The sequence below is a fragment of the Patella vulgata genome, chromosome 5, assembly GCF_932274485.2.
Source record: "Patella vulgata chromosome 5, xgPatVulg1.2, whole genome shotgun sequence".
NCBI lineage: Eukaryota > Metazoa > Mollusca > Gastropoda > Patellidae > Patella > Patella vulgata.
Window position 1 is genome coordinate 21,052,437 of NC_065883.2, and position 22,652 is coordinate 21,075,088.

At 35.9% G+C, this 22,652-nt stretch overlaps 3 protein-coding genes across 3 annotated transcripts in view; all 3 read right to left on the reverse strand.

Annotated features, from left to right (window-relative positions):
* Nucleotides 1-1,731, reverse strand: part of LOC126822209 (uncharacterized) — a 41,961-nt gene extending 40,230 nt beyond the window's left edge. Inside the window, exon 1 of the mRNA XM_050550957.2 lies at nucleotides 1,477-1,731. Coding sequence (XP_050406914.1) covers nucleotides 1,477-1,519 — 43 coding nt within the window. The 5' untranslated portion in view covers nucleotides 1,520-1,731. The remainder of the gene's footprint in view (nucleotides 1-1,476) is intronic.
* A 1,480-nt stretch (nucleotides 1,732-3,211) lies between these two features.
* LOC126821556 (uncharacterized) lies at nucleotides 3,212-6,774 on the reverse strand. The gene is made up of 3 exons (XM_050550011.1): nucleotides 6,550-6,774; nucleotides 6,060-6,273; nucleotides 3,212-3,240 (listed from the first exon to the last, which is right to left on the reverse strand). The coding sequence occupies exons 1-3, from the start codon at nucleotides 6,772-6,774 to the stop codon at nucleotides 3,212-3,214; spliced, it is 468 nt and encodes a 155-aa protein (XP_050405968.1).
* A 4,676-nt stretch (nucleotides 6,775-11,450) lies between these two features.
* Nucleotides 11,451-19,594, reverse strand: LOC126822206 (probable fumarate hydratase, mitochondrial). Its single transcript, XM_050550954.2, has 9 exons — nucleotides 19,508-19,594; nucleotides 18,803-18,940; nucleotides 17,521-17,631; nucleotides 16,594-16,770; nucleotides 15,603-15,758; nucleotides 14,912-15,023; nucleotides 13,216-13,296; nucleotides 12,562-12,765; nucleotides 11,451-12,358 (listed from the first exon to the last, which is right to left on the reverse strand). The coding sequence occupies exons 1-9, from the start codon at nucleotides 19,508-19,510 to the stop codon at nucleotides 11,934-11,936; spliced, it is 1,407 nt and encodes a 468-aa protein (XP_050406911.1). The 5' UTR covers nucleotides 19,511-19,594; the 3' UTR covers nucleotides 11,451-11,933.
* Nucleotides 19,595-22,652: the final 3,058 nt, after the last annotated feature.

Below are 22,652 nucleotides of genomic sequence, written 5' to 3' on the forward strand. Positions count from 1 at the left end.
CTCCATCCTGCATCACTGACAAGGGGAAATCACGTCAATTAAAGGACTGCCAATCGAGACTTCGTTTGTTATTATGGAAATGGTACTTATCAATCTGTTATTTCTTGTCAAAACATCAAACACTCATAACTTCGCTCGAAATAAAGCCATTTGACTGAAATTTTCAATATATTCATTTTTCATTATCTATTTTAGAACTATTATAACACGAACGACCAGCTATTTGTCTAAATCTTACATAATGCGTCTTTAAGACAAGGCAACGCCATCTAAATCTTACATAAAACGTTTTTAAAACAAGTCAATGATACCTTGATCATCATTGGGAATTGCTTTCTAAATATTGAAAATAAATTGATACGTTTCATGGTCTCGTAATTTCTAAAGACTTAGCTCAGAACACGGTGACCCGCCGCTCATTGATTTTATGTTCATTTCATAAAAATGGTTGCATAATGTCCTTTATGGGCTGTGACAGAATTTGTGATTTTTCTTTTTTATATATATAAAAAGTATAATTTGAATATTCTTGAGAATTTTATAGCCAGACTGACGTGTTAAGGGTCACGGTGATATTGTTCAAGTTATGAATATACGAGCAATTCGCGTGACTATAGAAAATATTTAACAATTTAACACTGTGAAAATCAATATTGTCAGTATGTGTTTTTCAGATTGCATTTCATACTTATTCATCATATATTATCTTTATCATTATTTTAATACTTGTAATACTAAACATTTACATGAGGTATCATCTTCAAAGGTGTTCCAATGTCGCTTTACATTGCAAGCATAAACATTTATAAATTACATAAATAATAAATTTATTCTACAAAATTGTACGTAAGACCCACCATTTAAATTTCGCCACAAAATGTTTATTCCAAATCTTGGCATCGAGAAATTTAGAATAGATTAATTTCCTTCATTATCGTGTCGTTTTAAATATATATATTTCTGTTATTTTCTTTAGATTATAACGTTGGGGGGGGGGGGGGGGAGAAAGTATAAAAGGGCCGTAGCGTATTTGGGAATGGCGAAAAAACGACCATGCCCCAACGATTCATTCCCTTTGAATCGTCAGTTTGTTTTTAACATTTCCAACCAACCAATGACGCTGACTGAATAAAAATAGAACACACCTCTTCCATGTCAATTTTGTAACATCCTCCACCACACCAGGCACCACTTCCCCCTGCGACAGTAAAAAAAGGCCCCACGCTTCCTTGGTTTCCCTCAAATTAATGGTCAGATCTAAATATTAAGGCCACCTGCAGATTAAGTCAAGGTCACGAGATATAAACAGGGTAAGGACTGGGGTTAGGGTTAGCGCTAGCCCTGTTTACATATCGTGACCTTGACGAGGTCTGCAGGTGGCCTTAATATTTAGAACTAACCCCACATTGTTAATTTTGAAGACACTACGGAGGTAACTCGGACAATTTTAAAAATAAAATTAGAAATGTAACTTACTTGTCGTAAAAGTTGCAGCACATATTGTAAAGACAGTCGTCATCTTCCTCTGTTCGGGATTTCTTTTGGTTAGATTTCCATTTTATAACAAATAAGTAGACATTCGCTACAGTAAGTCCATTTATGTCTATAAATTTCAGTGAATAGAAAAGACTATCGCTATAGTAGTTTACGGAAACTAATTTGCATCATATTTGCATATCAAGTGCATTCATCATAAATAAGAATTACATTTTATGCAGACTATCACCGTTCGGCATCCATAACAAAATGAACATGTTTCCAATGACATCTTCTAATGACTATAACTGCCTAAATTAAAAACTTCCCAATCAAATGAATTTTACGCTACATAAAACACCTCTTCGTTTGGCTGCTTCGCAAGTATCGATGTCACGAGAAAAGAGATTTGTAACATTTATGTAAAGGGCAATACTATTTAATATTTATTAAAACAACCAATTCGATAGCTTTCGTGATTGAATTTAAGGATCGTATCCAGTAGTTCAGATAGTTTATAGTATAAATACGACCCAAACCTATTTCCGAATCAATTCTTTGTGTAAGACGTTTTAAAGCCATGTATTAAAGAGGCATTGTCACGTACATCAAAAAAATTATATAATTAATTTTGAACATTATCTAAGACTCAGCTAATGGCATAAAATGCCAAGAACTGCCCTACTATGGAGATATCAATATCAAATATCAATAATGCTCGTCCTCAAGTGACCCAGAAGCTTCAAACCAAATTAAATTTGATAATAAATCTTTTAAAAACTATAACACGTTCACAGGGTTTTCGGAAAAGAGGGCATGACTCAGGAACGAAGGTTCCGATCTGCACCAAAACCAACCCAGTCCGAGATCTTTTGATCCCTAACATGATATTATTTATTGAGTTTCATCTAAATCGGACAAAAACTGTGGTCTCTCAGAGGGCTACAACATTGGTACATTTCTCATGCTTTGTCGCTATTTGCGTAAGGGAGGGGCCAGTTTAACGGGAAGTTACGGTCCGATTTCCACGAAAGTCGAACTCATTCGTGATTGTTGTGTAATGGACATATTTCAACGGTTTCTAAAATCGACCTGCCGAGTGTCCACAAACTTAATGTCAACGGGTGGCCGTGGGCGTATAAAAATTGTAACCTCTAGAGTGTCGTCAAGCTAATCAGAACCAGAACCAACAATCCAGAAAGTTACGCTCCGGTATGGTATATGTCAAAATCGAACCTATCCGAGATCTCTGGAATATAAACATATTTCAGTGTCAAGAAATCCGATAGAATTTGTGACCTGTATTCGGGCGATGGTATAATAAGTCCACATGGACGTGAGGGCGCATAAAAAGAAGTGTTGGGGTGTATTCATGATTCATCTGTCTTTCTTCGAGTCTAGCATAACGCCAGACTAGGTGATTTCCTGCACAGAACAGACGCGATTAACGGAGAGATTTAGGCATCGAACGCCAAACATTTTCGCGATATAGTTTGCTTGCGACCCCAACTTGCTATATATACCCTTGGAGAAAAAAACAAGAACAAAACCAGATAATTTTCATTGTTGATTGTTTTAATCTATGAGTATTGTGGTTAGTGATACCTAAATGATATCATAAATATATGGTAAAATAGATATATATAATGTATATAAAAAAATATATTGTAAATAATGAATGATATTAAAAAAGAAATAAATGTCCATAAGAATGTCTTGTAAAAAAGACAAAATATCACATGTAGAATGTACCAACTGCTAGTTCTGATAATAATATATATATAAAAAATTATATTAAAAATAATATTAACCTAAGAAGACGCCATTTTTATGCTTTATTTATTATCAAATGCTTTTATATATCTTGTTTTAAAACGTATATATATTCTAACAGAAAAATGTTGTATAATATGATAACTTATAATTCAAGGATGTTTATAATTTTCTAGTTCTTGTCAATTACAGCTGGACAATAATTTCAATAAATAAATATATCGGAATTTGTAAATTTTATTGACAATAAAATTTTGACAAAAAAAAAAAAAAAAAAAATGCTTTATTAATGCATAAATTTTGTGTTTAACTAGGGTTTGACAATAATTGCAAATTTTATTGACAATATATTGTGGCCAGTAAAATACCGCAATAATAATAATCTCCTTTCCTAATAATATTCTCTGAAAGATTATTGTATATGGAAACATAAGTTTGACCATACAATCATTCAAAATTTACTTTATTCCAATGGCAATAATGGCAATAAAGGAGGTCAATTTACTTTATTCAAATGGCAATAATGGCAATAAAGGAGCTCAATTAACTTTATTCCAATCGCAATACTGGCAATAAAGGAGCTCAATCGCTATTTTTTGGCACATAGAAATGGACACAAGTGGATCGCGGCGCATATAATAATGTAATATGAATATATATATAAATAAACTGATTTACATTCAATCGTCTCTGTTTTTACTGTAATTTCTAATCAGTTATTTTCGGCGAATACGCGAAGAGTCTGGACTGATTACCAGTCTTTGGTGTCTGGTGTCTACACCAGTGGTATTCTCCTAAGTGGCATGTGTTTAGTCTCGTTCATCGAGTCGCTTCATACAACTGACGCTCGAAAACATTCTGGCACACGATCCGTGTGCCAATTTTAAAATTTTCATTTTGTATTAAAGATTGGATATCAGAAGCCCATCTTTTCAGGCAAGATAACAACATCAATGTAAAATGTTGATTTAAATTGGCCAATAAGTCGTGCTTGCAATGTCGAAGACTGTGAATGATACTGAGTTAGAGACTTGCCTCCTTTAAATCTTACCAACAATTAAATAAAGTTTTCAATATAGAAGTCACCTGTAGATTATTCTAATAGTGCCACTATCGACATATTTAAATGTGGGTGCATGATCCAACACCTTTGTAAAAACACGAGATTATTCGTATAAAAAGAATTTCCTATCGTTATGGCTCATGTGGTTTAGTCGATCGTTTTGATAACAAAACATTTTGATATCTATCTTATTTGCTACGTAACCAAATAGTCCAAGGAAGCAAGCTCTGATTCTTTTGGCTTAAAGCTGATCATGTTGGAGTTACCTACAACTGAATATGAGCGACAGGGCAAAATAAAGGAATTATTGTGTTTACTACAGCTGACTTGGTATATTGGTATCTTTATCGGCTAACCTGACTTAAATTGTCCATAAAAAAACTAAAAGATGGAAACTATCGGCTAACCTTACTTCATTTGTATAAATGATACAAAACTATCGGCTAACCTTACTTAATGTATATAAACCTAAAAGATATGGTTTACCTTACTTATATAGATGATACATGCCTATCGGCTAACCTTGTTTAAATTGTACTTAATAAAAGATACAAACATATCGGCTAACCGTACTTAAATTGTATATCATGATACAAAACTATCGGCTAACCTTAATTAAATTGTATAAAAGATACAAAACCATCGGCTAACCTTACTTAATGAGTATACACAAGATACAAAATTATCGGCTAACCTTACGTCATTTGTATATAAATGATACAAAACTATCGGCTAACTTACTTTAAACTGTACATAAAAGATGCCAAACTATTGACCAACTTTACTTAATTAATGTGTATATATTAAAATAAAAGAAACAAAACTATCGATTAACCTTTACTTCATTTGTTCATTAAAGATACAAAACTATCGGCTAACCTTACTTAAATTGTACATAAAGATACAAAACTATAGACAATCTTGGGTAAAGTGTATAAGCTTACATATAAAAGATACAAAACTATCTTCTAAGTTCTAACCTTACTTGAGATGTATACAAAACTATCTTAGTTATATAACCTTATGTATATAAAAGATACAAAAATATACAATACTTTCAGATAATCTAGAATAACTTCCTATTGACGGAAAAGATGTAGGTCTACATTCTACGTTAATATTGTATATCTCGTAAAATTATTTGCTCAAGTTCATGTATTTTCTTTTATATAATACTGCGATATATTTCAATTTAAATGTAACTACATGTATGTATATATAACTGATCCAATAGATCAGAGTACACCAAAACATTTTTTTTATATTAGTAATTACCATCCTCCTAATAGATCTAGCCTGTATTTAGAAAAAAACATAATAGTATAGACCATTTGGTTAATCCACTGCAAGTACGAGAATCGACACACATTTAAGTATTCAAAGTCAGAAATTACTTTTCATTCTGTACAGTAATTGATCATGATAGTTTACTACCAAAAAGAATAAATTTGGACCTAAGATAGTTTCGAAACGTAATGATGATGATGATAAAACTAAAATAATGCCATAATAAACTCAGACATTTTGGATTTTCATTTCTCCTTTTCACGGTTTGGAGACAATGTTCAATTAGATCAATATTTACAAATATTCTAACTCGAATATAATTTAGGCTGCAGATTGGATTCTATTTCTTCTAAGGTAGCTATGATCTGTGGTAATCTTGGTCGGGACAGAGCCCGGACGCTGGTGCAGGATTTCCAGAGGGGCCTTAATTGGATGACTTTAGCCTGGGACATAATTTGACCAAATAAAAAACCCAAGCTGAAGACGTCCGACTGTGGGGTTGAGTGGCAGTTTTCACGGACTTCGGGAGCCAAGAATTGGAACTTAGACATGTAGTCGGGGCTGGCAGTAAACTCCAAGCCTTTCCTGAATGTGGACATCCCGAAGTCAATGAAACGAACATCGAAACCATCGAGATCCACCAAGATGTTGTCAGCTTTAACATCATTATGGATAACGTGACAGCTGTGGATGTTAAATAGCGTCTTGCTTATATTTACGCAAATCGTTATCCATGATTTAGCTGACAGATCACCATGGTGTTTCAGGATGGCCTCGATGCTTCCCGATCCGAAAAACTCCTGCACCAGCGAAAAGTCATTCTCGTCGATAGTTGATGCCAGGATCCCATGAAATGTAGGTGTTACGTCTTTACCTTGTAACAGAGCTACAATCCGAGCTTCGTGTTCCACCAATTCCCAGCAAACGCTTTCATTGAAGAAATCCTTTACAACAATCTGCTTTGATGTTTTGAGCAAGTGTCCTAGATATACCACACCATAGCTACCTCTTCCAATTTCTTTAAACGATTCGTCCTCATTCTTGTGAAACACGATGTCCTTTGATCGGATGGAGGGTACAATAACAGAGTCCAGGTCGTCAGGTAGATCACTCGAAGCTTCATAGCCAGATGGTAAGAAAGGCGACTGTCTTGGATCATATCCGAACATGTCCATCATGACATCGTGGTTCATGCTGAAATTCCCAAAGCTGTCAATATATACCAGACTGGCGATGTCAAAGTTTTCTTTTAAGCTGCCGTTCAAAAGTTTGTCCTCTACGATGATATCTTCTTCTTGGCGGCGACTTTCTGCTTCTGTCTTTTGGACGAAATACGCTGGAGCCAGCAAAGCAGCTGAACTAGTTAGCTGAACTGTTGGTTCAACACCAAGTATAAAATCAAATCTTGTTTTACGTGTTTTGTTTCCAAAAGCTTTACTTATCATCGGCACCGGGCAGCTATATTGTATCCTATTCGGTATGTCAAAAACTCTTCCAGGAAGTGTAGCTGAATGATTTTCAAACCGCTGTAAGTTTGCCCTAATGATACTTTTGAAATCAATTACGCTAGTAAATGATGGTGCTTCGCCAGCTGCTGAACTAGTGGCCCGTTTTTCTCGACCTCCTATATCCGTATTTGAGAAGCAAACCCCACTTTCTGATGATCTCTTTGATAATTTTAAAGAGCTGTGCTGTATATTGCTGACGGATGGTGCAAGAACCGCAGAATATTTTAAAGCTGGTGAAGTTTTAGCAAAAGCTTCTTTAAGACCAGGCAATGTGGTAGTCGGACCTGGAACCTGTGAATATACATCTTTTGTTGTTTGGACTTGAAATGTTTTAACCACGGCTGCATGGGCAATAAGCGTTGGTGAAGCTTGAACATAGGCTTCCGTGTATTCTGATACAGCTTGCACAGATCTGTTGGTTAATTGCGGTGAAGCTTGAACAAAGGCTTCCATGTATTTTGACACAGCTTGAACATGAGTACTGGTTAATTTTGGTGCAGCTTGAACAAAGGCTTCGATGCATCTTGGTACAGCTTGAACAGATGTACTTACTAATTGTGGTGTGGCTTGTGCTGAAGCATCTGTTCTCGCTGGTGTAGCTGTTTGGCACCCAATAGTGGTGGTTTGATAACTTTCGGTCTGACAACTGATATCGCGATACATAACTGGATTAAGAGTTTGAGTTGCCATGGATGGTGGGGACAAATCATCAATAATGTTTTTATGTTGTCCAATATTTTCCAGCAACGTCCTGGCATTAATCTTTGATTTCTCTCCATTTTTCTTTGTAACAAGAACTTCTATCTTAATATCATGGTTATTAAGGAGTTTTGACAGCAGTATTTCGAGATCACTGATGGTATCATTGTCATTGGTTTGTACGGATGCTGTAGTAGTTTTAGGTTTATGGGTGTTCAAAGGAATTAGACAAAATCTTTGTTGGGCTTCACATCCTTTTAACCAAACAGATTTTAAGGAATCGGTCTGGCTATTGCCTTGTTTCCATGGTTCTTCTTCCGTAAAATTATACCCACCAACGATATTTCTGGAAGATAAAAAAAAAATTGCGATTGAGTTACTAGTTCTTTTATGAACTTCTGGTTCGAACTTAAAGTCTCATTATAAGCTTACATTAACTGCCATTTGTCCAATTTAAACCAACTTTATTGGTGGGACCTACATCCAGTGTTCCATTTAGACTTGTTAAATGTTAAATTTTCACATCACTGTGTAACCTGACACCTGATTGGTGACATACGGCCGCCCCCGCCCCTTTTTCTAATTACAGTATTATATCCTCTACAGGAAATTTTAATTATCGTTGTTGTTACGTCAGTTTTAGAAACTATAATTTTACCTTCGAAAATTACGACCCGCTATTTTCAGTGAAACTCTTTGAGTATTCAGTAATCGTATTTCCTGCTTACAAAGCTGCAATGAATAAAAAGAAAACAGTCCATCATTATTAGTACTTTCTTAGTATTATTAGCATTACCATAAAGTAATACCGCTACGCAGTTTAACACTTTATTTGTTTTTATTTCGTAGGCTGGTCGTTACCACCATACCAAAACTGTAATGGGATTTACAAGCGGGTAGGCTACTCGACTTGGGTCACATTTTTAATTTTAAAATGGGAATATTGTCACCTGTCAAAATCTAAGGAAAATTATTAAAGGCTACAAAATCCCGCTAGGCCTTCGGCTCTTTCAAAACATGGCGAAGAATTGGCAATTTGCGCTTTCTAAACTAGGCCTAGGCCTAAAGACAGTGCAGTGCGATAATCTCAGTTTCATCGATTAGCATTAGCCTAGCCATTAGGCTAGCCTATCGACGTATCGTGTCATTGCCACGCCCACGGTCCGTAGTGACCGTAGGCTTTGCGCTTTCTAAACTAACTAAAAACAGTGCAATTCGATAAACTTCTCCAACTCAAATAAATGTCTAAGCCATTTAAGCAAGTAGCCTACCGTAGCAAAGTAGCCTAAATTTTAGCAAATAGGCTAGGCCCTACAGTACCTGTACTGGCTGTAGCGACTCCAGGCCCAGGGTACGTGAGACTGAGAGTAGGGTAGGCTAGCCAACAGGGGGTAGGCCTAACACTGACACTAGGCAGACGAATAAATTCCCTAGCCGCCCTAAGTCTTCCTGATTAGGCCTATCAGAAACGGTGTTTTACTGCATGTTGTGTAAGAAATGATGAACTTACCTCAAGAGCAGATGAAAAAACTTTGTAAAGGAATGATGGTCGCCTTCCTTCACTTGCCAATGCCAAATCATTCTGCTGACTCCCACTCCCATTCTCCTCACCCTGGGAATCAGATTGATGATTCAGTTGAATGGTGTTGGTGATGATGTTATCTGGTTGACTCTCACTGCGATCAATCATCTTTAACTTATTGAAGTTTTCCAAGATATCAAAAAGCTTTACCAATGGCGAAAATCTCCTTGACTTCTAAAATCTCCTAGGATTTTGTAGCTAAGTCGTGACGTTGTCAAGGCTTTACGTCACAGATTCCATTATGACGTTGTTTTATTCTATTTAGTCATTATTTTTCTCTCATTCTCACAAGCAGAGTTGTCTTCCCTTGCAGTTGACAATAATGCTGGATAGTGAGACCATGGAGGTGTCTATTATATATATATACACCTCTATGAGTGAGACTTGAATGAGAGACTGTTTTTTTTCCTCCGCCTACCCCTTTTTCTGTTTCCAGATTTCCATGAATAGCAGGGATAAGGAGGCATTTTGGGTATCGCCTATCAAAATATAAGATAAAGATGCTACTTTTGGTTTGTTTTACATGTAAAAACTTCACTGCCCCTCCGAAGCTAGCATTAGTAGCAAGCTGGTTACGGGCCTGTTGGGATCTAGAAAATGGCGTTTAATGTGGGGAATTTAGCCAACGTACCGTAGTAATATATGGTCAATCTACTATTAGAATTTTAAGATTTTTCCCCGCTGTCAAAAAGAATTTCAAGACCCACAAAACTTTATCGCAGATAAAAGTCCATGTACGTATGAAATTTAAGCGCCAAAATATAGAGGAATGGTGTATTTACCTTGTCTGAAAATTTCAGCTCAAAATATTAAGTCCTTTGGTCGTAAACGCCAAAACCGCTTTTCCGGACACGTACTAGTAAGTACTAAGTAGGCCTAACCCTTTTATGATTTCGGGTCAGTTTTTCGTTGGGTGACCTGATAATCTATTACCGTTCCTTTAGAGATCGAAACAGCGCGTGATGCAAGTGCTGTAGCCTACGAATACGATAACGAACGGTAAATTTCACCTACATTTTATAATAAAAGTCTGGTTTTATCCAGACACCGTAGGCCTTGCCTGTAATACAGATTGGGACACCGGTCTCCATTTCCAGATGAAGACTGGCGGGTTTAAGTTGTTTGAAACGTATATTGAGTTAGTTGCTTGGCCCTAAGGTAGAGATTTATAAGGGCTTTTCACACAAAATTAACCAGTTTTATTGTCCAAAATATAAATGAGATTGGCCTATAAATTATTAAATGACGATCGTGTTTCAGTCCATTAAAATCTCGACCATCCGATAGTCTAAAGAGTTGGTGAAAGGCTTGCTATGTGAATAAATGTCTAAATAATAGCTTAAATAATATGACAATAGTATAGATCATAAAATTTTTGAAGCCAAAATAATGCATATTTAAGGGATTAAAAATTAGAAATGAAATGGGGTTTAATGTTCTGCTGTTGTGCTCTGAGCTGAGCTAAGGAAGACCACATACACCATACAGTGTGCTATGACGAAATGTTGCCCAGACAGCGTCGCTACAGCCTACTCTGTTAATAGAGAGAAATGAAGTTTAATAGTAAGTGCAGGACACAGGCTCTTGAAGGGATTACAATAAAACGTCTTACTACTCTTTGACTATATATTACATTACTGCTGTAATATATAGTCAAAGAGTAGTAAGAAGTTTTATTTTAATCCCTTCAAGTGCCTGTGGTGCAGAAGGCCCCCACTACAAGCAAAGGAAACCAATAATGGCAATAATACAACCTGCAGACAAGACACAAACTACACACATTGCAAGAAATAAACAACAAATATAGAGATCTAAGCAAGAGAATAGATCTGGGGGCAATAAGGGCGATAATCCTGATAGAATTTCGGAAACGCTAAAAACTTTATAAATAGAGTGTAGTGAGAAAACAGGAGCAATAGGGACTAACATAAGGTATCATTTTATTTCAATAATTCACTTGCACGTGGGGGGGCTCTGACAGGGACAGGAAACCGGGGGTTAGACAGGTGACCCTACAAGCGCGCAATATCCCCACCACTTTAAAGAGAACAAACAATGAATACTTTATTAACATTACTAGCTGGTAATCACAAATAAACCTTTATTAAATGTCAACAGTTGATGACTTATATTAGTTAATATATACAAATTAAAATATATATATATATATCTCTGAATTAGCTCCAACAAGAATACAAAAAAGATATTGCAAAAAACATTGTACCCTCTTCCTGAATGTTGGAAATGGAGTTTTAAAAAGTGGAATAGAAGATTCAGTAAAATGTATGTATGACAAACAATGCAATGTTCTCATACATATGGCAGTAATGGCAATAACAAAAATAACAATATAACAATTAGTGAATATATATTTCTTTCCACGCTTCACAGTCCAACGGTTAGGCAGACCAGAAATAAAATGTTGCAAATGTGAGCCGATTAAAAAGATCAAAAGCTTCAAAAGCTGGCAAAGCAAATCCATGTTGACCATGCCTGCAACAGATTCAGAAATTGCTTGAATTAATACACCTATCTAATGTGAACGTTATTTTGGTCCCAACATATTTTGAGGAATCACCCATTCATTAAACTGTTCTTCTGTTACTAAACCAAGGTTTAAAGCTGCCTGTTTTAAGGTCAACCCCTCAGCATGTCCCAATTTGGCAATTTTACAAGCATTATCATAACCTATATGTGGATTCAGAGCTGTCACTAACATCAGAGATTCATTTAAAATTTGGTTAATTTTTTCACGATTGGCTTTAATACCAATTACGCAGTTTCTGCTGAATGAATTGCACGCATCTGCTAAAAGGCGGGTTGACTGGAGAACATTTCTGACCATCATTGGTTTAAAGACGTTTAATTCAAAATGTCCATTACTTCCACCAATAGAAACAGCCGTCTGATTGCCCATCACTTGTGCTGCCACCATTGTTAAGGCTTCGCATTGGGTCGGATTCACTTTACCTGTAACACAGAAATCATTTTTTTTTATATGGCATTAATTAAAAGTTTTATATGGATTATGGAAAGGGCTTTTCTAAGTTTTTGAAACTTGTGCTCAATCCTTTTGATATTTGTCAATAAAATATGTTTAAACTAATTAAAAGTTGATCTGGCCTGGCTGGAACTAAAAGAAAGGAACTATCAAAGAGATATGTTTTAATTACCTGGCATGATGCTGCTTCCAGGTTCATTTTCAGGAAGACTCAATTCACCAAGTCCACATCTCGGCCCAGAGCCTAAAAATCTAATGTCATTACCAATCTTCATTAAACTAACAGCAACAACATTCAAGGAACCATGAACTTCAACTAATGCATCATGTGCTGCCAGAGCTTCAAATTTATTACTGGCTGTTACAAATGGTAAACCTGAAATAACATTTAAAAAAATAGATTTTTTTACAATTTTGCTGTTCCAAAATGCTACAGATACTGAAATTTTGGTTAAATAAAAATAATTTTGTTAGTAGTATTACAGTAAATGTCAAACTGTGATTTGTTATTGATTTAGAGAAGATAATAGTACAAGTAACTAGTAAGCCTCAGCATGAAAATCCAGTAAAAATGAAAAGATTTCAAATAATTTACAACACAGCGGTGGCATGTAGTTTCAAAAATAGTATGAATGCACAATTGACAACCTACAAAAAGGCCAAAGAGAGTGAAAAAAAAAAATGAATGACATACCTAGATTAAAATATTTATGTTATGATTTACAACACAATTTAAATATTTATGTCATGATTTACAGTATAATTTAGTCTTTTTGTATACAAAGTAAAGGTATTTTATTATCTAGCATACAAAGAAGAACCCTACCTGTAAATTCTGCTATCCCTTTAGCAACTTTCTCAGCAAAACCAACTCGAGAATTTAAACCAGTTCCTACAGCTGTTCCTCCTGTAAATATATATATATATAGATATATATACCCATGTAGATATAAAAACCTAAAGCATATAATGAGAAACCAAATAAAACATCTTAGAGTTATTTATGATTTTATTAGAAGAAAAATATACTGAGCGCCATGGAAAACGCATCACTAAACGCATCACAAAATGATCCTGTAAACATATCTTATTTATTTTGCTTCTTATTGTGAACAATATTCAAATGGGAACACATCAATAACAACACATTTGTACACTTATGGATGTTTAATCTGTAATCAAGGGTACAAAGTCAGAGGGGTCAAAACCAAAAGTACGACACAGATGTCAGTAGCGCGTGTGTCCTCCACAGGCCATCATCACGGTAGGCTACAGCATTAACGCGACCCCTGCAAATGTGTAGGGCGGTCCGGTGATGAAATGTGAAGCCTCCCCACACCATTACACTTCCCCCACCCCATGGATTCGTTTTGAAGACGCAGCAGTCTGCAAGACGTTCCCCAAGACGTCTCCACACACGTTGACGGCCATCAGCGTGATAAAGATGAAAGCGACTCTCATCACTGAAGAGCACACTTTGCCAGTCTACTCTTCTCCATGTCTGGTGTCCTTGAGCCCATATCAAACGCCGCTGATGGTGATGATCCCTGAGGATAGCTCCAACATAAGGCCGTCGTGCACGAAGTCCTACTTCTCTTAGACGACGTCTTACGGTGTTGGCACTTACTGGTCCTTGTCTTCCGACAACTGCTGCACCTGTTCGAGTCACTGGGAGGAATCTGTCACGCAGATGAGTGACCCGGATGTAGCGGTCTTGAGCCTGGGTTGTAACGCGTTGTGGACCAGGACGTTGACGATCACGCGTTGATCCAGTAACTCGAACACGTTCCACCAACCTTACAATAGTGGACGGATGACAATTGAAGTGTCTGGCAATAGCACGTGTAAACATGCCAGCCCGAGACATTCCCATGGCTTCATTCCGTTGATTTTCAGTAAGTCTCAGCATCTCTAGCTCCATTCCTTCACACGTCCAACAACAAATTACGACAGATTGACCTTTCACAGTTCATGTACAGCACATTAAGTTGAAAACATGCTTTTAAAGGGCTCACACACAATGCTGCAAGTGAATATTGGGTTTTTCATGTGCATCTCGTGCAATTTTTTTTTGTGCACACAGGCCGATATTTTTTGAGTTTGGGAGCATTGTGTGAAACAATAGTTCATAGTATTGCATAATATTATACATACAAAACCACCTAGTAATAAAATATTTGGGAAAAAAAAGTGATGTGTTTTCCATGGCGCTCAGTATATAAATATCCATAGGCACTTCAGATAGAGATTCTGATACTCAAATTTCCTGATTAAATTTGATGAAATAAAGCAGAATCTGCTTTTAAAATCTCTGATTACTGCCAGATAATTTGTTATTTTGCCTGAAGTATTGTATCTTTGGAAACATGGCTTCCCTGCCACTAATATGCCTATTTAATTGACAACTATTACTGATTAAAATTATCTATCTGTCATCAGTATCAGGTGTTTCTTATCACATGATTTTCTTTTATGAAGCTTTATTAAATACATTTCATGAAATTTAAAAGAAATCAATATACCAGCTGCTAGTTCATATAAATGGGGAAGAGTAGAATTTATTCTTGATATTCCATATTTAATCTGTTGAACATAGGCACTAAACTCTTGACCTAAAGTTAAAGGCACTGCATCCTGAAATCACACAAAAAGATATCCCAAATTTCTCTTCATAAATGTACATATTATTACCTATATTGGTCTTTACATATTTTGTAGTAATTATAGAATAACAAATTATTATAAAATAACAGACTCTTTTTAGCCAATCAATGAGAATTAATGCAAACATAAAAATGTAGTCAAGCATAAAATAGTAACTGTCTAGCGATGAAGATTATTTAAATAAAATATGCAGTTGATATACTATAAACTGAAGTGCATGAAATACAGTATATGCTTTAGGCTGTGGTAGGCTTTCTTCTATTTGCTAATAATTTTAAGGTAACTTTAAATATGATATTACAATTATTAAAGTAATTCAATTTAATCAAATCTCTTCTTTAGTCCCATGTACACGTTGTCATCCATGTAAAAAAAGAATTGTTGATAGTTGGTGTTTCAAATAAGAGTTGGCCATTACGCCACTGTGCAGGCAAAATTGCTTTCATAGCACCCTGCATAATAATATGCCTGTCTTAGTTATCCTAGTCGGTGCAGAAAAGTAGTAGGACGTTAAATCCAATTTCATTTATTTAACATTATAAAATATACCTGGGTATGAGTTCTACCAATTTTAATAATATCCTGGAATTCTTTAACTTTTTCATTTAAGGCATCATGTAGTGTAGATAAGGCAGGAAGAAGTCTTTGGTTTATGTCTATTGCAACGGATATATGCATGGCAGTAGGGAATGTATCGTTGGAGCTCTAAAATATAAACCATAATAAAATTAAATTGACTGTTTAAAGAAATAAGTGTGATTTAATGGTTGAGAATGAGACATTAAGTAATATATTGATACTAAATGAGGACATTAGTCCGAGGGCTATATCATTATATTACGCAATGTCTTGCTCAAGACCATTAAACAACTTAAAATACAGACACTATCCCACCCGTGCATTTCAATGAAATCGTAATATTTGATTTGGTATAAAATTATATATGTATTGTTGGCACGGTGCCCGTACAAAATAATGGTATGCCAGCATCAAAGAATGGCGTATAAATATAGGTAAAGATTGTATATCGCACTGTCTGGATAACAGTTTGTATTGTACATGTATATATCACAGAAAAGGTGACAATGCTCTGTATAATGGAACTAGTAATAAAGGATCACAAAGTGCCTGAATGTAATGTGAAAATGAAGGAAAATATAAGACATGACTTACATCGTGTAAGTGATGTGTCAAGGGAGATAACTCTATTTTGTAAACCGTTATAATTTAGACATACTTTGGGGTTTTTTTAACATTCAGATGATTTTCACAACAAAGAACCCAACATGTGACATTCATTTGATTGACATCTACGGAACCTATAAGCCTACATGTCAATTTCGAAGTGAATTTCTGTTTGCCCCCTGAAATTAAATATAATTCACCAAATTCTGGCAGAATATGTATATTCAAACACTTTACTTTGATTCTGGACCAAAAAATAAACAAAACCCGCCATACAATTTCAATCTGTGACAGAGAAAATCAGGATTAACATTCATTTAAACAGGAATAATGTCTCAATACCCTGATCACTCACCTGTGACATATTAACATGATCATTAGGATGTACAGGTGTTTTGCTACCCATAACACCACCTAATATCTCAATTCCTCTATTACTAATAACCTCATTTACATTCATATTAGTCTGAGTACCAGATCCTGTTTGCCACACAACAAGAGGAAAATGATCATCAAGTTTACCATTTATTATCTAAAAAATATACAACTAAAATATAAATAAATTTCTATTTCTATAATGTGTGCTGCTAAAGAGTACTTCCCTGAATTGTATTTTGATACATTTTAAAATAGAAATGGCTCCACATCAAATGCAATATATGATGCACATAATCATAAACATCTTTATTTTGTTCATTTCAATTCTCTGCCTACATTAGTTGAAGATCAAACTACTACCATATCAGTTATCTGTTCCGTTTGAAATCAGACTGAAGCCAGGCAAACTATTCTTACCTAAGACAAAATCCTCTCTCCATTGGCTAGATGAAAAGTCAGGTCAATTACATTTCTATTTGAAGAGATAATGATAATGAAATCAGACTTAATGTCTTACTTTTTTGCACAAGACAGGAATATGCCATACAGTGTGCTATGAGGGAAATTTTATCTGGACAACGGTGCTATGGCCTACCCTTATTTTGAAATCAAATTTCAAGGGTTCTTTTACAAACGACTAGATACGGTTTCTTGCCAGGCCTTCAGTCTTGCATCTCGAACCTGGGATCTCCTAGTTAGCGGGCCAGCACCTTACTCATTGAGCTACCACGGATCCACTTGTTGTATTTGATCACATTTAACAGTCAAATTCATATTAAATGCTGTGTTCTATTTTAGGATATTTTAGTATTAAAATGTTATTGCTTCCTGAAATTAAAGCAACATTAAAGGGTTTATGTTATTCAGATTTAAATTGACAGCAAAAATATAAATTTATACTGACCTCTTCACAAACCTGTACAATAGTATTAGCAACAGTCCAATCTAAACCATAGCTTTTATTGACTAGTGCAGCAGATCTCTTTAATATTCCAAATGCTTTTATAACAGGAAGCTTAAAAGTTAAAATACAGACAAATCATCATAACATCAGAAAATCACACCTGGAAATATTAATCAGATTTGCAGACCAAATGTTGGGCTATAGCCTATAATCATACCTAAGCATGTATTAAAAAGTCAATGACAATGTGTACACAAGCAAATGATCCCTATAATGAACTGAATTAAAATGAGGTTTAATGTCCTGCTTTTCTGGCCCAACTGAGCTAATCTTACTACAGTGCACTCTGTCACATCCGACATCGTACAGGATCGTTACAATATGTCGGATTAAGCAGAGTGTCGAAATATACCCAGTTTTCTCAAAACCGGAAGTATTATTATAATGTAGCTTCGAACATACATGTAAAACTTCGAATCACCAGGTGCTAGGAATATTTTTACGACTGTGAATTCGGGGGAAAATTCGCGGATATTCTTGAGTATTTGTCACAACTGTTGTACAAGAGATTAAAATTATCAAAGTAATCAACAAAGACCCACGGTAGCGAGTTTTAATCTCACAGATAATTGATTGGTGATTGCTTGTTAATCTTTTGTGGCTTCACACCCATCCAGTTTTAATCTCACAGATAATTGATCGGCAAGTGTTTGCTTCACACCCACCGATTGAAGGCCGGATTATACGGTGTCGATTCAATGGAAATCGTATGACGGGACGGCTGATTGATGTCATAATCCGGAACGTACAGAGGTCGAATTACCCAGAGATTTTTTTGGCTGAAATAATAAGGAAATAAATTGGGACATGAAAATGGTGTCGGATGTAACAGAGTGCCGGAGTGATCAGAGGTCGGATGTGACAGAGTGCACTGTATTTAAGTTCCAATTGTCAAGGGTTATTTTACGTGCACGAGAACATGTACATGGGACATTGATTTTCTTCCCACCCAAATGACTAGACATTGTTCCTTGCCAGGTTCTCCGCACTGCATCTCTGGTGAGAAGAGACCATGCTAAAATTCCTGGCAAACTTTCTAGGTCAAGATCAGGATTGAACCCAAGATCTCCTGGGTATAGTGAGCCAGCGCCCTATTCACTGAGCCCCCTTGAAAGAGTGTGATCCAATTTCTTTTCAGGAAAAATCCTCCCGGAAATTATATAATTGCACATGAGATTTACTCAAGAGTAGAAACCTTCATTCTACTAATCTGTGTACTTACAGGCATTCGTTCGGATTCTCCACCAATATCAAAATTAATGACAGATCGTGCTGTGTTTGCTCCATAATACTTGTTACAAGGTACCTGGATCTCACCAAAACTATCTGTTTCTATTCTACAACTATTTGTATCTCCACTCTAAAAATAAAATCAGTGAAATTCATTCTTATCTCTTATAAACTCATGTAAATCGCATATCGCTATCATTATCACCATTTGGAACATTCAATCCCAATAGCCATATATTATCAACGTAGGCTGCCTGGATTCGAAATGAAATGAAATCAAATGGAGCTTAATGTCCTATCGTACGACTGGGTAAAAAAAAGTGATTGTCAGTGATGGAAATGGAAATGAAAATAGAAAAATATAAGGGAGTCGGATCAACATGACCGCCGGTATCAGGCCTAGCCACCTTTAAAACCCCCTGAAAATTTCAAGTCTCTACGACCACGGGAACTGGTAGAGGTGCGAAAGTACAATAGCGGCCTATACATGTAAATAGAAACATGGAAAAACATTTAAATAATTAAAAAAAACAAAATATTTCCAGCGACTTTAAATGTGGCAGCCACTGTCAGGTCACACGTGTTTAGTTTAGAATGAAAATCAATTTTGCACCGCGTTCAGTGGGTTTGACACCAAAAGTAATGGGAATATAAAACATAATGTTGTTTTGTAATGTAGAATTAACAAAATACAAACCATTGCTGTGTCTGCAAATTACCAAACGAATATAATCAGGCTTGTATCTTTTTTTTTGGCAAAAACCTCCACAGTGTAAACAAATAAATTACCTCCCTTTAATAGTCGTGCTTTACAAGACTCATGTAGTCTCAATAGAAATTGCAAGGTATTTGAAGAAGTGTTGTCAAAACCTAAAACAAAAATGAATCAAAAAACAAAAGAACCTAAGTTGACTTGAAAAATGTATTGTTAAGATAGATAGGGCTTAGGTTTACTTTTCCCATACGGTATCAATTAATTAATTCTATAAGGCCATTTGAAGTTTAGCCTACATTAGATTGTAGGCCTAATTGATTGTTGAAGTTAAAGCCACTTTCTTTAGGCATCCGTTGAATATGGACAGTGAGGCAACCACCTAGAGACCTACCCTTATTTTGTATTCCAACTGTCAAGGGTTCTTTTACGTGCACAGAACCTCGGGTCAGATCCCATCCGATTAGCTACTGTTCCTAGACCCTTGGGAGCCACGGTGGCTAGTTGGTTAAGACGCTGGCTTGCTAGCCTGGAAGTCGGGTGTTCGATCCCTGCAGTGGCCGAGAAAGTTCATCCTGATTTTCCGACGTAGTTTCCCCTTGTTAGTGGTGCAGAACGGAGGGCCTGACATGGACAGCTGTCTAGTCCTTCAGATGAGACGAAAAACCGAGGTCCCGTGTATATATTAGAATGCACGTAAAAGATCCCCTGGCAGTTGGAATTCGATATAATTAGAGTAGGTGATAGTGCCGCTGTCCGGGCAAAATTTCCCTCATAGCACACTGTATGGCGTATGCCCGTCTTCATTAGCCCGGTATAGGAGCAGAACAGGACGTTAAACCCCATTTCATTTCCTAGGCCCTCGATCCATTCTACAGAACGAGTAGGCTTTTGAGTTTGGAAACAATAATAGAATTGTTCATTATTGTTCCATATTCAACGGATGCCACTATTTTTACTGCAGAAAAGTAGGATTAAATCCCCATTTCCGACCAGTTTTTTTAATTGACCTATGGTACTTATGGCTTAGTGGACGAGCCAGAAGATATTTTTTATAATTGTTGCCGCAATTATCTAAATCCAATTTCTTGATTGTAAAACTTACCTCTATGGCCTTGGTCAACTTTTTCAGTACTGGTAGCTATCACTTGCATAACAAGTGGCCTAGGCCTATTATTTCCTCTAAAATGTATATCTACAAAGGCCATATAGGCCTATGATCAATATTCTTTGATTTGTACACAAGTGGTGGGGGTGTGGAAGGTGTGTGCTTTTCAACCCCTCCCCTCATATTGGGTCAATACAAACACAACGTGTAGGCCTATATCCCTGGTCGATCATACTAGTCATTAGTTGGGTAGGCTATACAAATTCAGCCATGCATAAGGGGACACATGACCAAGAATTTTGCTCTCATTCAGATGGGATGATCCATAAGGCCTGTCATCTATTCCAGGTTTGTACAATTACGACAAACCGTAGACCTATTTGCCCAACTACATGGGTTATCTCTGTACACCGGTTGAACCCCTTCTTATAAAGACGCCTCCATTCAAATGATTTATCGAAACAAAATTATACTAAACATTGGAATGAAAAGAAAAGACCTTCAGTGCAGATTGGCATACAGAAAAACACTTTACTCTATCGACAAGACATTAAACTCCATTAAGCCCTACATATTTTTTTCTGTGTTTAAAAATATTTCTTAGACCATATATAAAAACATATTGGTTTTCAGATGATCTTGTGTTACTTAAAAAGGGCTGCGTCCCCAAAAAATAAAGTCTCACATAAATGTTTTACCCTATTACAGGAAATAGCTGATTTGGATGAAACCTGAAATATGGCATAGGCTCATTTATCAAGTACACAACCCTGATAAATGATACTGACAATCATAAATGATACTGGATTATCACATACTCCTGTTAAACAACAACATAAGATAAATGTACGTAGTGCCTTGGGTTGAAATGTGATGTTTATTAGCAGTCATTTAGCCCAGTTATAGTGATCCTTTAACAAAATAAAAACACAAAATTAAAAACCTCCATCCTGCATGAGTTTTTTGGAAAGGATTGTTTGAGAACCAGAATATTTTTTTCGTATGGCCTTAGTAGTGTACCATATAGCCTATTTCCACCCAAGTATACATAGGCCAAAACATAATTATGATGAGTTTGGTTGTCTTTGAGTGAAAGTGGTCGTGGTGTACAGTATATTAATCATAGATCAAAGTTAAATAGTTGCCTCCTTTGCCTATAGCCTGTTCTTCTTCTGAAGATAGGTTGCCAGGCAACGAACATACTCCTACAGAAGCTAAATAGTCCGAGCAGTCGATTAGGGTTGTGGCATATTTTTTCAGTTGTAGGTAATGGGGAGGGGGGGGGGCATTTACAAGACCATTACATACAGATCAGATTTAAAATTCCGTCATTTGTGAATTCAAAGAGTTCTACAAACTGAAACAAGGGTCTTAACTCTGGAAGTAATTTACAGAAATTGTTAAAATTTGATAGGATCTTTCATACAAGGGCCATAACTCTAGAACTTAATAACAGAAATTCAATAGGCTTCTTCGTTTCACTAATTTAAATGATACATATAAATTTCATACAGAACTGATGATAACTTTTGTTGTCAGCGTGTTCACATGGTTCATAACCCTAGACCCAATTAATATAAATTTCTGAAATTCAAACTGGTTCTTTGTTTCATTAATTTAAATGATGCATATGATATTCATACAGATCAGATGATAAGATTTGTCGTTCTAACAAGATTAAATAAAGTGAAACAAGGGCTCTAACTCTAGACGGAAATTGCTGAAATTCAATAGGCTTCTTTGTTTCACTATTTTAAAGGATACATGTAAATTTCATACAGATCGGATGATAACTTTTGTCATTAGAGCGTTCACAGTGTTTGACAAAGTGAAACAAGGGCCATAACTCCAGAAGAAATAAACGGAAATTATTAAAATTAAATAGGATTCTTCATCTCAGTAATGTTAACAACAAATATCAATTTCAAAACAATCAAATGATAAATGTAGTCTGTAGAGAGTGTTCACAAGAAAGTGTGAACGCCAGGCGGACGGACGGATGGGGGCGACGGCAATATACAA